This window comes from Rhinichthys klamathensis, unplaced genomic scaffold (genome assembly GCF_029890125.1).
Source record: "Rhinichthys klamathensis goyatoka isolate OS25496 unplaced genomic scaffold, OSU_Roscu_1.1 h1tg000081l_1, whole genome shotgun sequence".
NCBI lineage: Eukaryota > Metazoa > Chordata > Actinopteri > Cypriniformes > Leuciscidae > Rhinichthys > Rhinichthys klamathensis.
Window position 1 is genome coordinate 378,891 of NW_026606623.1, and position 14,453 is coordinate 393,343.

At 39.7% G+C, this 14,453-nt stretch overlaps 1 protein-coding gene across 3 annotated transcripts; it reads left to right on the forward strand.

Annotated features, from left to right (window-relative positions):
- Positions 1–135: 135 nt before the first annotated feature.
- On the forward strand, positions 136–11,868 carry gja8b (gap junction protein alpha 8 paralog b). Of its 3 annotated transcripts, XM_056251323.1 has the most exons (4): positions 136–447; positions 3,066–3,267; positions 4,786–4,984; positions 10,572–11,868. In XM_056251323.1, exon 4 carries the CDS (start codon positions 10,587–10,589, stop codon positions 11,763–11,765), a length of 1,179 nt encoding a protein of 392 aa, XP_056107298.1. In that variant the 5' UTR covers positions 136–447; positions 3,066–3,267; positions 4,786–4,984; positions 10,572–10,586; the 3' UTR covers positions 11,766–11,868. The 3 variants fall into 3 exon arrangements, with proteins under 3 accessions (XP_056107298.1, XP_056107296.1, XP_056107299.1); XM_056251321.1 differs by lacking the exons at positions 136–447; positions 3,066–3,267; positions 4,786–4,984 and adding an exon at positions 9,697–10,229; XM_056251324.1 differs by lacking the exons at positions 136–447; positions 3,066–3,267; positions 4,786–4,984 and adding an exon at positions 10,218–10,299.
- The last annotated feature ends 2,585 nt before the right edge of the window (positions 11,869–14,453 follow it).

Here is a 14,453-nt window from a genome sequence, read left to right on the forward strand (position 1 = left end):
AATCTCTGCTGGGTTTGAGATAGGAAAGATGAATGTCTTTATAGATGGTCAACTCTGTTGTTTCCGCCCAATAAAGAAACCTTCTGATACATAGTGTAAAACAAGCAAATCAATTCAGTCTTCCTTGTCCTCTCGGTGTCATTTCCAGGGGACGACAGATTACAGACGTGCTGATAACCAGAAACAGCTGCTAGCAGGCCGACCACCGTCATGAACCATCTGGAAGTGCCCTCATACTCGAAGGGCATGTTAAGAAATACCAACAGAGCCGTTCCACCTCCTTTCCCTCCCTTTCCTTCTCCACCTCCTTCTACTCCTCTTTCCCCTCTCCTCTCACAATGCTTCACTGCCACTCTATTTTAGTTGGAGGAATATCTCATCATCAGGAAGGAAAGTGAGATTGTATTGAGAAACAATGGGGATTGGTCTCAGGCTTGTGGTCTCATGGTAATTATTCGGAGCTATAGAAGTTTCATGCGACTTGTTGCTTTCAGCTTTACTTTAATATGTGCAAAACCAAGTAGGCAGATATGTTTGTAGTTTTATTCATCGGTTTTATCAGAAACTAGCATGCACTCTTTTCGACAGATTATACTCATCCATTATACAGTAGTATTTTATAGCAACACATATTTTTAAGGTTAAAAATTCTTAAAATTTAACACAGTTCATAGAAACCTGCGATTTCGTCTGAATTCTCTGATGACACGGTGCTTAAATTCATTTGCATTTATTTGTTTTATACCTGTGGCCTCTGAAAAATGCTGTATCCTTTTTATTTTTTTCATTTTTTTAAATGAAGTGTCTTATGTTTACCAAGGCTGTACTTATTTATTCAAAACTACAGTAAAAACAGGAATATTGTAAAATGTTATTACAATTTAAAATACCTGTTTTCTATTTGAATACCGTATATTTTAAACTGTAATTTATTCCTGTCATGCAAAGCTGAATTTTCAGCATCATTACTCCAGTCTTCAGTGTCACATGATCCTTCAGAAATCATTCTGATTTGCTGATTTGGTGTCTAACATTTTGAAACACAAATGTCTTTCACTGTCACTTTTGATCAATTTAATGCACACTTGCATGAATGGTAATAAGAAAAAAAAAACTTTGTATGGGGATTGTTTGAAGCATATTATCATGCTGATTTTTTCAGTTTATCATCAGTATAATCAAGATCAAGAAAACCCATCGAGTATCAACGTGACTTCAATAAGCTGTTCAAAGTGCCTTGTGGTCTCTAAAATCAAGCTCAAATTAAGTTACGAGGATTTTGAGGACGAGGTTTATTGGTTAAATATTTGCAAAACCCACAGACAGACGTAAAGTGTGACCAATAATAATGATTTATGGAAAAAAATTATAGAAAATAATGAAGATACAAGTTTTTTTAACTATATTTTCAATTTTGTTAATTCATGTCTTAAATTGTTTTACGATTAGAGTGTACTTATAATAATAATTTTTAAATAAATATCTATTTCTCCTTATTGTAATTGGGCCCCCCTGGTCATGCGGATGCATAAATCCGGCCGTCTCTAACAGAACATGTGGGATTTACTCATCCATCAAAGCCATTACAATGCTTCTCATTGCCTCCCTCACAACCTTTTAAAAAAGTAAGATGGCACACTACCAGCTCGACAACAAATATCTCTTTTATAATCCTTCACTTTTATGAGTGATGCAGGCACATGACGCTTGTTCAGACATGGTATTGGCAACGGGACATTGAAGAGACCCACCATGTGACCAAACTAGCTTTGGGCCACTGTTGAGTTTCATCAGTTTGGAGATTGGTTTCTTTGTTTCTGTTTCTGACACTCACAGTGAAATGTATTTTCAATCAGTCTTCAGGAATGTGATCTCTAATTAAACATGTTTATCAGTTTATAAATCACATAAGTATTATTAAGAATATAAGTGTGCTTGTCCTTGCAAAAATTGTGGGTCATTATGCTATGGCGTTGTGGGTGGTTGCCAGAGCATTATGTGCAGTCAATATGGTGTTCTTGGTTGTTGCCAACCAGGGTGGTTTAAATTGTTTCTAGGGTGTTGCTATGGGTATGGCCAAGTCAAAAGAGCTGACTTAAAGGTTAGTTCACCCAAAAAGGAAAATTCTGTCAGTAATTACTCACCCTCATGTTGTTCCAACCCCGTAAGACTTTCGTTCATCTTCGGAACACAAATTAAAATATTTTTGATTAAATCTGAGAGCTGGATCACTCCTCCATAGGCTTCTTAAGGGATCGAAACTGACCGGCCCAAAAGTTATGAAAGACATTGTTAAAATAGTCCGAGTGACTACAGTGGCTCAATCTTACGCTTATCAAGCGACGAGAATACTTTTGTGCGCAAAAAACAAACAAAAATAACGACTTTATTCAACTATTCATTTCCTTCTCTATGGACCGTGATATTTCATGTAGTGATATTGCGCAAAGCTTCTAGGTTGCACGTCACACGTTGGCTCACTATTGGCCGACGCTGGTCAAGTGTGTGATGCGTGACGTAATGAAGCTTTGCGTTGTTTCACTATGTGAAATATCACGTCCGTACAGAGAAGGAAATGAATAGTTGAATAAAGTCGTTATTTTTGTTTGTTTTTTGCACACAAAAAGTATTCTCGTCGCTTGATAAACTTAAGATTGAGCCACTGTAGTCACTCGGACTATTTTAACGATGTCTTTCATAACTTTTGGGCCGGCCAGTGTCGATCCCTTAAGAAGCCTATGGAGGAGTTATCCAGCTCTCAGATTTCATCAAAAATATCTTAATTTGTGTTCCGAAGATGAACGAAAGTCTTACGGGGTTGGAACAACATGAGGGTGAGTAATTACTGACAGAATTTTCATTTTTGGGTGAACTAACCCTTTAACGTCTTTGCTATTCTATGATGGCTTATTTCCCTCTGTCACTGTTAGTATATTGGGTGCATTGCACGATTGCATTGAAAAGGTTTTAATCTCGAATCGTAATATGAGCAATAGAATGAGTGAGGCTTGCCTTTATAAACACAACTAATAATACAAACCAGTGTTGCTTGTGTTCCCTAATAGAGCTGATCCGGGTGCAGGAATCACTCAAGGGAAAGTGTGACTGTGGCACTTGAAGTTGTCATCAACACCACTGTGACCCACGGCATTCTCTCATCAGCCCTGCATATGCGGGGAGAGATAAAATGCCTTTCTCTTCATTTAGCCCAGCCACAGGATCATGTGAAGAGAATCATCCATGTGCCTAAACCAAGTCTGAAACGAGGTCAGTGAGGGGTAAAAATGATAATATGGACCAATGCTATATATTGCTCAAACAGCTAAAGGTCAACAGTGGGTTTAATCAGCTCTAGTTACACCTTGTGTATTCTTTAAACTTAAGAAGACAATGGCACTTTAAGTCATATCAATTGTATTTCAACCTTTGGAAATCATTGCATGGACCATTGTAAGGATGGTGACCTGCCCTGACCCCTCACATTTTACCCACCTAGACAGCGTTAATCCAGCTGATGATCGCGCATGAAAAGACAAACTTTTCCTTTATTTATTGCTTGTATGCTTCTGTCACTCATATTGACCTTTATTGTCGTCCTAACAGCCGAGCGGATTATTACGCAAAAGGCCTCTGCAAACATTCTCAAAAGCTAAACAAAACATTGGCAATGTTCAAAGTGATATTCCTGGCTTTTTTTCTACATAGACAAAAAAAGCAGACCAACCTCTTGGTGTCTGTCTCCGTCTCCTCTTGTGTTCTGGTGTCAAAGCTCATTTTCTTGTTCACCCTTTGGAAACAATGGAGAAAAGAAGGCAGCTTTACACACTCAGCAAAAATCTTTATCGAAATTCGAATTCATCACAATGGTTGTGCTGATACCTTAGACTCCTTTCAAATCTGACATTCAGACTCAGCTTTAAGATTACGGGGGGCAGAGGTTAAAAAAATATATTAAGCAGACATCTGCAAAAAAAATTATGCTAAAGCTTTTCTCAGAACTAACTAAGCTATTTTTATCAGATGTGTGAATAATGCCATTTCAAGCAGAAGGAAGTATCCAAAAAAAAAAGTTGTTATTTCCTACAGATATACAGTACACACCTAATATTATCTATTTGTTTTGTGTGTGTTTTGCTTTGAAAGTGTGCTTGTGCTACTTTTCTTTTAAATAAATATCTTGTTGGATATTTTATTTATTGCCATATGTTTTTTTTATGTGGCTTAAGTATAACTTAAGTGAGCATTTAAAAAATATTTGTTTTCTTGCATGAAAAATGAAAACAAATCATGTCCTTGTAGTCAGCTAAAACGGCAATGAAGGTGTGAAAATTGCAGCTAAGACAGGAACTTATGGTAGAAATATATTTTAATCGTTCAAGTGCCGTTTTTTGCACATATGATACATGGGAGTGTGAAACTAATCACAATGTTAAAATCACCTCTATCTCTTTTTCAGCCTGTTCTCACGTAAATGCGTCTCTATAGCACGCATTGTGTATTATCGTGCAATTTATACGCGAAAATGAGTTTTTACGTGCATATGATACGCAGTTTTCGCGTGCATTTGATACGCAGTTCATTTGCGTGTAATACACACGCACCCCACACCACTAATTCTACCCAAACGTATAATACACACGCACCCCACACCACTACTAAACCTACCCTAACCAACTCATGCGTATCCTCTGCACGTAAAAACTCATTTTCGCGTATAAATTACACGATAAACACAGTGCGTGCTATAGAGACGCATTTAGTGTGATCGGGTTGCTCTTTTTATAGGGAGCCGCAAAGCTGCAGAATGCTAGCAAGTGATAAAGACACCCTGTGCATCAGGGTTATCGCCTGAGAGAGAGTGGACCCTTCTACGACCTGGTGTTAGAGACCGCTCTGACCACATCCTGACAGAATCCTGGCTGAGAGAAAGAGCCAGACAACCAGACGTTCTTACACGCCAATGACAGTTGCATGCATTTATTTGGTTAGTAGAGTTCCTGTGGATTTCCAAATTAACTAGATTAAGTTGTCAATGACTCAGCATAATCCAGCACAATTCTTCAAAACTAATGTACAGTTACATTTAGCTGTTTCCTGAGCCATGCATTAACAACAATGTATTGTAGACAGTTTTATTGACCTTAGGTTTAAGGTCTGATGAAGTCCGGATGATGATGACCGAAGAGGTCAATTTAAAAAAACAAAAGAAACATCCATAGATGTTTATAGAAAACAGATACTATGAATTTTCATTCCATGCCGACTCAAAGTGAAGCATGAAGAAAAAAACGCTCAATAAGAACTCGATGAACTCTACTTTGAATTGATGGCCAGGTTGATTGTCAAGATGACTTCCCCTTTTTTAACCTCCTTAGAAAATCCATGTTCTATACTTTTTAGGGCCATTGGACTCTGTCTTTTAGCGTCTCTTTGTGACTCTACCTTCCGTCTTTCTATTGTATTGCCATAGGCCTTTCTTTCCTCTTGCTGTACCCTAACCAACATGTACACACACAGGAAGTCTCATATCCATTTCCTTAGAGATTGGACAAAACAATTGATCACCTTTTCTCCACCCTTTCTCCTGCCTATTCACTATCGTATGTGATGCATTAAAGGCCATAGAAAGCTGGGACTCTTGGTCAGGGTGTGGTTAGATAGTTGTTTGTTACCATACTTCCAGGAAAATAACTATTTTAAACCCTATGTATGTGGACACCTTGTCTTCCGGTACATTCCGGGTCTTGGAGGTAACACTTATAGATGTTTAGGCTTTTGTTATCCAGAAAGACTGGACAGTGTCCCAGTAAAGGTCCCATTTTAAATTTCCAGATAATCTTTATTAACTGCAAGTTTGTCAACTCTAACAATGGGCCAACCAAACTAAGTAGTTAAGAGGCATGCCAAGAGTGTTCTCCATTGTATTCTAAGCAGTTGTTTTACTCTAGAAAGTGGCATACACAGATATGATGAAATAATTCTATAATTCTGCGCTGCAAGTCTACAACGAGGCTTCATTCACTCTTCAGTCTCCCGTGTGGAATGGAAGTGAACTGAATCAGGTAAATCCTCCTTATTGTTGCTGGTATCTCTGGTATGCACAAAGAACAGAGAAGAGAGACCCACATTGGATCCATCAAATAGCTGGCGCTGGAATAGGGATTAATGGGGATTACCACAGAAGAACAGAGGATAGGCACCACTGTCAAACCATGCAGGAGTTCTCTGTGAGTCTGAAGCAATATTTAAAAATCAAATCACCTTTTAAATTAAATTTGGTACATTGTGTTAATAATGTACAAATGTGTGGTCCAGCTGGAAAGACCAGTATATGTTGCGTTTTTGATGTTGCTCTCCAGAATGGGATGCAGTGAACTGATTTTCCCAGCAGGCTTCTAAACTAACTTAACAAGCGAGACTTCCTTGGTCACCCTAGCCTGGCAAGCCAGACCTACATCAAGATGTTAGGTCTGGGAACTACCAATTGGCATACCTCAATCCGAGGGGCGGGATAAACTGTTGTCTTTCAAAAATACCTCTGCATGCAATAGGACAGCGCTACAACCAACCAGAGCAATGAACGGCTGTGGCTGTGTGAGACCTGTGCGTTTTCCCACCAGCGGAGCTAGTTGATATATTAAACTTTTGCCGTATCCGGTCGTCAAAACTCCGAACACATCTTCCTTTTTTAAGAATGACTTAAGTGACGTTCTCTTAACTCCAAATCATCCAGAGTCGCGGCCAAAGCCGATTCGAAAGACCGCTGTTCGCCAGCAGCATCTTCTTGGTTTTCAAGTAGCCAGAAATTCAAATCACCTATGGAAATCACGCGGGGGAACTGTCACAACTCTGCCGTCATTATGTTAAGCCCGCCCACCAACTCTATGCACGATGTGATTGGCCTGACCAGAGTTTGGTTTTTCCAGCTCGAATGCCAACGGAGAGTTGCTAGACCACACTTTGCTGCAAAATACTTTTTGCTGCCGCTAGGGTGCGTCTAGATTTCTAGGCTATGGTCACCCACCATTAACCAAAAGATGATGTGAATGGTTTGTACGTCCACCAGCTAGTCCCGGGGTGTCCAATCCTGCTCCTGGTGGGCCAACGTCCTGCACACTTTAACTCCAATCTGCTTCAACACACTTGCCTGGAATTTTCAAGTGAGTCGGAAGATAGAGAGGTCCTAAGTCGTTCAGTGAGAGAGGTTCAAAGACGGCCATTGTCACGGTCTTGTGACCAAAGATAGCCTGCGATAATTTTCTGACAGTGTCAGAAATTTAGCATGATCAATGTGTTTGCTGCCACGACCTAAGTCTACTGACTAACCAATAAAATTGCAACATGAAATGGCGTATTGATCAATGTGACATGGCACTAAAACTACTTAACTCAAGCTCCATTTGCAAGATTGGCATGCCAACCTGGCCTCTTTTCCATAGCCATGACCGCATACATATTCTCCTCTTTCGCGTCCTCCTCTTTTTTTCATTGCACATAAAAACCACAATTGCCAAAGTGTGATTCATCTTGCTCTATCTGTTTACCACCATCGCATGCTGATGACGTTTTACTCTTCTATAATAACTTGCGTCGTAGCCTATGATTCAATAGGTGTCATCATCGTACAGTCTACATTCATGTTGTACCCAAGTTTATTAGATCCATATTATTAGATATTAGATCGTACAATGTGATTTGTAATGATCTTATAGGATTGCCGAAATCACACAGTCTGCAGCAGACATAATTAGAGTTGGAGGACAGTGGCCCTCCAGAAGCAGGTTTGGAAACCACTGAGATAGACCGACAATAACACGCATAGACCAGCATTAAGGCAAGTGGGTTCTTAGATAAAATATAATGACTATGGCTGGAAAAGCCTTTTTTTTCCAGTAATTCAGAACTGTGCTAGTGAAAAGAAGGGTCAATCATTTTAAGTAAACCTACACTGTCGCACTCAACTTGCCTTAGTTATCCAACAGATACAGTTTTTGTGTACTGAGATTGAGAGCATACAGTATGTTGCTCCCAGCCTTTTCCCTTGCTAATGGTTAATGCTATGCTAATGCTACACTTTCACTGTATCCTACGTAGTTTTATGGCAGTCAGCGAAATCGTCCCTCAGGAGCAGGAAACGTGGTGTAACAGCATGTAGGCAGATCCCTGTAAGATAACTTTGTTTGAGGGAATGTCCAATGCCTAGCCATAGCCTGGGGCCTGCTTCATTCGCACAATCTGGGATCATGCCTCAATGCGCACGTTTAATAGACACAGCGGACTTCATAATGACATCATGCCTTTGTTTGAAATCCCAACACCCATTGACCACTATGCTGCTGGCTTAGGCTTCCAGCGCCAGCAATATCAACAAGTAGCACCTTTAAATGAAGGCTCCAGGGTCAGGCTAACATGAGGACTGTTTGCTCCAACTTTTTGCATACTCTATGCAGATGGTGTTGAACTACTTGTGTAGGGCTCTGTTTGAAACCCCATGTAAGAGTTGACTTTAGACAAGTACTTGCAAAGGTTAGGATAGAATACATTTATTTATTGTCAGGCTACATCAGTTGCCAAAGTTGTCATTAGATGGTCTTTGCTTTTCTCCAAGCCTGGTTTTGCTGGTTTGAGAGGAGTTTGGGGCACTTGTCAGACTGGGAGACTAGATTGCAAACCAGCTGAAGACCAGCTTAAAGCAGCTAAGGCTTGAGATGGTCTTATGTAGTAGCAGAAATAGGGAAAATTCACATGTACTTATATTTGTTTCCCCAACTTTTAACACTGGCATCTTGAAAAATCCTGGTGCAATCAACCTAGTAACTGGAGAATCTCAGATCCTTCAATCTTAGATCCTTCACTCTCAGATCCTTCAGAGTTGATCCAGTTATTTTCCTCTGGCGATCTGCCAGTTTTTGTATTTCATTCTATAGTAAATGCAACAGGGTCAGTATCCAGGACTTTGTATAATACCAATACATTTTTTAACACCTACTTGTGATTTATTGCAGAGGAGTAACTAGTGTTTAATAGGAAAACATTTTTGCATACATGCAAATCCCTGCCCCCGCCCTCCAAACATTCACATAACCCACCCACTGAACATCATTCTTTAGTATCAGCCAATGGCAATGCTTAGTCCATGATGTCATTTCTAGAGCACATTCCAGTTGGATAAAAAGTGGTCCACATGGGCTAAAGCATTGTCTAGAGAGGGATTATTGGTTGTGGTTCTGACTAATTAGACTTGATATGTTTGAGTCAAGAAGTATGTGTAAAATGTTGCTTGACCTACTGTATTAAAGTGACATATCTACATTTTTAAAAAATCTAAATGCATGGCCCCTTTCATGAGTTTACCAAAGGAAATCAGTTTCATGATAACATGGTGTTGGTTTAGCCATTCCCTGATGCAGTGTGTCACATGAGATACAAAATATATAAATAAAATGAATTTCTCATGATTAAGTTTGATCTAGTAGTGTTATCAACCATATATCATAAACTCTAAAAATACAACAAAATTAGCATGTTTAAATGTTTGCTTGATTGGGATTGGTATTTTGAAAAAGTTGCTCTGTTTTCCCCCAAACTAGCCTGTTGCCAGCTTTTACGCTATTCTATGCCTTCAAAAAATAAAAAATCTATCACTGTGATGAAACAAACTTTCTCTAATGGTTTTAGCATGTAGCATAGGATTACCCTGGGCATTTCGAAGTAAAAATGTACATGTAAACAAATGATGGTTTTCTTTTGTGAAAAGCTCAACTTACCACTGCAGTGCTCACTTCCTGTAAGTCAAAGAACAAATGTTTCTGAGAAATGTGACCAGAGATAGATGATTGCTAGATAGATAGATAGAACACTGCTATTTCAAACTCAAGTAACAGTGAAGTGAATCTCACAATCATGCTTTAATGAGCACCATGTCAAGTTTACACTTTTAAAATTGCCCTTTGCCCAATGCCAGTGACACATACGTTCCCATTTGTGTTTGTGAATCCTATTGTGCTACGCGTCACCATGCGTCGCCCTCTGAATAAAGGCTGTCTGGCTCCCAGCTTAAATATTGCAGCAAACTAAAAACCAACCATCAGACTGGATTCATTCACTTCTGCTCACTCGTGCGACAAGGATTGTAGGCCATAGGTGGGAACCAGAGAGCAAAAAGTTCACTTCACACCACAGTGTGCCAAGAGAAGGGGGAACACACATACTCTGGAGCTCTTACTGTGGCAAGTTGCCCATTTTATACTGTTTACCTATATTGCTGTTTGTTCTATATAGAGCACTGTTGGTGTGAAGGTATGCATTTTAATCAGTTGTAGAGAAGTCTTTTTCTTTTGTGACTTGTTTGGCCTGTTTTCTTGGACCAGGGTGGAAGATTTGATTATCTTTCAAATTCTAGATAAAGATCAGATGGTGCTGATGCCACAAACATTATTTTTTTAAATAACTATCGCAAGCGGAATGACCTTTACAACAGTACATTGTTTGGGACAATCTATAATCATGAAGTGTAACTGTGAGTTGTAGTCTAATAAGATTCCTTCACATCTCTTTTGTTTGTTCCGCAGTGCTGACAGTCAACCATGGGTGACTGGAGTTTCTTGGGCAACATCCTCGAGGAAGTAAACGAGCATTCGACGGTAATCGGTAGGGTGTGGCTCACGGTCCTCTTCATCTTCCGAATCCTCATCTTGGGCACCGCCGCGGAGTTCGTGTGGGGCGACGAGCAATCGGATTACGTGTGCAACACGCAGCAGCCGGGTTGCGAGAACGTTTGCTACGACGAGGCATTCCCCATCTCGCACATTCGGCTGTGGGTACTCCAGATCATCTTTGTTTCCACACCCTCTTTGGTGTACGTGGGCCACGCTGTCCACCATGTACACATGGAGGAGAAGCGCAAGGAACGGGAGGAGGCTGAGCTCAACAGACAGCAAGAGATGAACGAGGAGAGGCTGCCGCTCGCGCCCGATCAGGGAAGCGTCCGTACGGCCAAGGAGACGAGCACAAAGGGCAGCAAGAAGTTTCGTCTAGAGGGCACTCTCTTGAGGACCTATATCTGCCACATTATCTTCAAGACTCTCTTTGAGGTAGGCTTCGTGGTGGGCCAGTACTACTTGTATGGCTTCCGAATTCTGCCGCTGTACAAGTGCAGCCGTTGGCCGTGCCCAAACACGGTTGACTGCTTCGTCTCAAGACCTACGGAGAAAACCATTTTCATCATCTTCATGTTAGCCGTGGCCTGTGTCTCACTTTTCCTCAACTTTGTGGAAATCAGCCATTTAGGCTTGAAAAAGATCCACTTTGTGTTCCGTAAACCGGTGCGGCCGCAAGTCGAGGGACCAGGGGCGGGCGAGAAGACCCTGCCTTCCATAGCAGCCTCCTCCATCCAGAAAGCCAAAGGCTACAAGCTGCTGGAGGAGGACAGAGCCACGTCGCACTTCTTCCCCCTGACTGAGGTAGTGGGGATGGAGGCTGGCCGGCTGCCGGCTCCGTACGAGCCATTTGAGGAGAAATCGGACGACGCGACCCTTCCTAAAAAAGACATGTCTAAGGTGTACGATGAAACTCTGCCCACCTACGCCCAGACGACAGTGATAGGACCGAGTGCAGCGGCGGGAGTTCTACACAGGGATGAAGACGAGGACGAGATGGCCGTCGAAGCAGACGTGGAAGCCAGTGAGACGATAGAAGACACTCGACCGCTCAGCAGCCTGAGCAAGGCCAGCAGTCGGGCAAGGTCAGATGACTTGACGGTATAAATAATACAGAACTGGATTAGAAGTGCAGCAGTATAAATCGTAGTCTTGGGAAAAGCGTAGAAAGTAAAAACGAGTGAGAGGGGGAAAAAAGAGGTGCCTTTAGGCAATTTATAATACCAGCTTGTTATTTTGAGGAAGAAAACAATTGAAAAAAATAATGCTGTGCAATTTTTATGAGGAAACTTGAGAGCTTGATTCATTTTTTTATACAGCAGTATTTTTTGTACTGTTTTTATCAAACAGTTAACAAACCAAAGTTAGTGATCTGCAGCAGCTAGATCTACGTCGGGAGGAGTTGGGGGAACTTATTTAGCAAAATGTGCTGTTTTTTTTAATAATAACATTTTCTATCCAGAATTTTACTTATCGAAGGTGAGATTCTGATGTTTACATTTTTTGGATTAGCCATTAGCTGAATGTTGTATGTGATATTTTGTTATTATTCTGATAAGAAAAAACTGTCAGGGCATCATTCTTTTCACCTCAACAATTTCAACCACACATGATGATAATTAATCAATCTTATTTTGATTTGTATGTGAATGGTACTGTAATGGATAGGTGTATGTGTGAGGTGAAACACATGCTGATAGTTTTGTTGCACAGTCGTTCATCATGGCATATTAGCAAAATATAGACTATTTATTTAAAAGAAATGACCACCGCTGATATACGTTAAACATAATTCCTTGTTTCTCGTTTCAGTAAATTACATAATGAGTCTCTTGATTTCATAAACTGTAGGTCAGAGTTTATCTAGCAATAACTGTAATAATAATAATTGCATTAGCCATAGAAAAGATTGTTGGCCACATTTTTTCTAGTCTCTCTGCGCATGCAACCATGATGATGATGATAAAGATCATGCCCAATCAGCACAAAGTATTGTTCAACAAGAGACAATAAAACAACATTACATGACATGTCACCACAGACAGTCTGACATCCTTGATGTTGTTGGAAACACCATTTTCACGCTTTTGCCCTCCATGATGCTTTATTTAAATTAAAAATATTTTAAAGGGCGAGAACAGAAGTGTTTCACCCCTTTATTGACTCAACATTTGTGGCAGAGACATGTCTTTTGTTTTAAACTATGCCTTGGAATTTAGTATGATACATAGAAAAAAAGGTCATGTAAGAGTTTTAGTATTCAATTATTTTACTTTGTTATTTATTGTAATTATTACTCCTGACCAAATAAATTGTCCCTTTGTTTGTAAAACATCCACAGTTCTAACAAAGTCATAACACATAATTTACTGAAATCTATAAAAATTGTTCATTTCACGTCAAATGAGTGTTTATGATAACAGGCATGTCAAAAGAGTTCAAACTACCTGCATTTTATATCTTTTCTTTTCTCCTCTACCCTGCTAATGGTTTCATATTAGTTTGGTTTGAATGTAAAATTGTTTTATTTTATGTTGTTGCCATGTAGAGAAGATAAACTTTTCCAGAACCCAAAGAAATGACTGGAACTAGAACTGAAACACAAATTTTCTGTACTTTTCAGCGGCTATATGCCGTATGTGGATGATCTCTCCTTTAAAGTGAACGTGATTTCACCAAGTACACAATCAACATCTGATCCTGGAACAACATTCCAATCAACCAATCAGATTTGAGGGACACGTTTTCACGTTTTAGCTTACAACAGGTTTTGGTGCTTCTACATCAGTGTTATTCACCTATCAGTTCCCTCTGATTTTAGATATATGGATAGGGTTAGGACTACATTTTCGGACGGGAATGCTGATCCAGGAACATGTCTTACTTGGGAAAATCACAGTGACCATTATTTAATGGCAAAAACACAAGATGCAAGGGCATATGCATGAGCGGATGCAGTTTAGAAACATCAAATGTGATAAAGTACTGTAGGTCAAATAAAAAATTGTACCAGTATATAAAAAAAAAAAAAACCCTGACAAACAGAGGAATGATCATCATTTTGCCCCCTAGTTACTGTACTAATGTGAAGGACGCCATTGTCTATTCACAAAGCAATGTTTAACAGCAGTCATTAAAGGGTTTGTCTATTCTGTTTTGTGTCACTGCTAGTTCTTCACTGTCTTTTTCCGAGTGCTGGTTTGTGGAAACAACAGTGAAACATTGAGGGCTGTTTCTGATAAGATAAGAGCATGAGATTTCTTCTTAGAGAAGCTTGCTTTCACGATCTGTGAAATTCAAATCGGAACAGCCTGTGACACACATTAGTGCAAAGTTTGTAGCAGAAGACTGAATCTACATTTTGCTGTAGTCACAGAATTTGAGCAAACAGCAATCAAGAGTTCGCCACATCATAAAAGAACACATCAGATTTCAGGATGATGAGAGAAATTCTGATTGATTATTGGTTCTTAACTGTGAGTTTCAATAGCAAATTGTTCAGAGTTACTTTGTTACAAAGTTACTTTGATTTAAGGCCTTTGCCATTTCATTCATTTTTACTAACTTGTAGTCCTTTTCTGCAAAAATGATTGTCAGTTGAAACCTGTGAATATAGCCAATAAAAGGTCATGTGTGGTCAACAAGACTGTCTGCCAGTATTTATTAATATCAGTGTTAAAATTCATTTGAACTGAACTGATTTCAAGTTTACATATACAGATGTCTCACACACATTTAACTCTAAACGAGGACATACTATCCCTGTTTGCTTTTTATTTTGTACAATATTCATAT

Coding starts and splice junctions, on each gene's coding strand:
- gja8b (XM_056251323.1), top strand. CDS start 10,587: ATGGGTGACTGGAGTTTCTTGGGCAACATCCTCGAGGAAGTAAACGAG.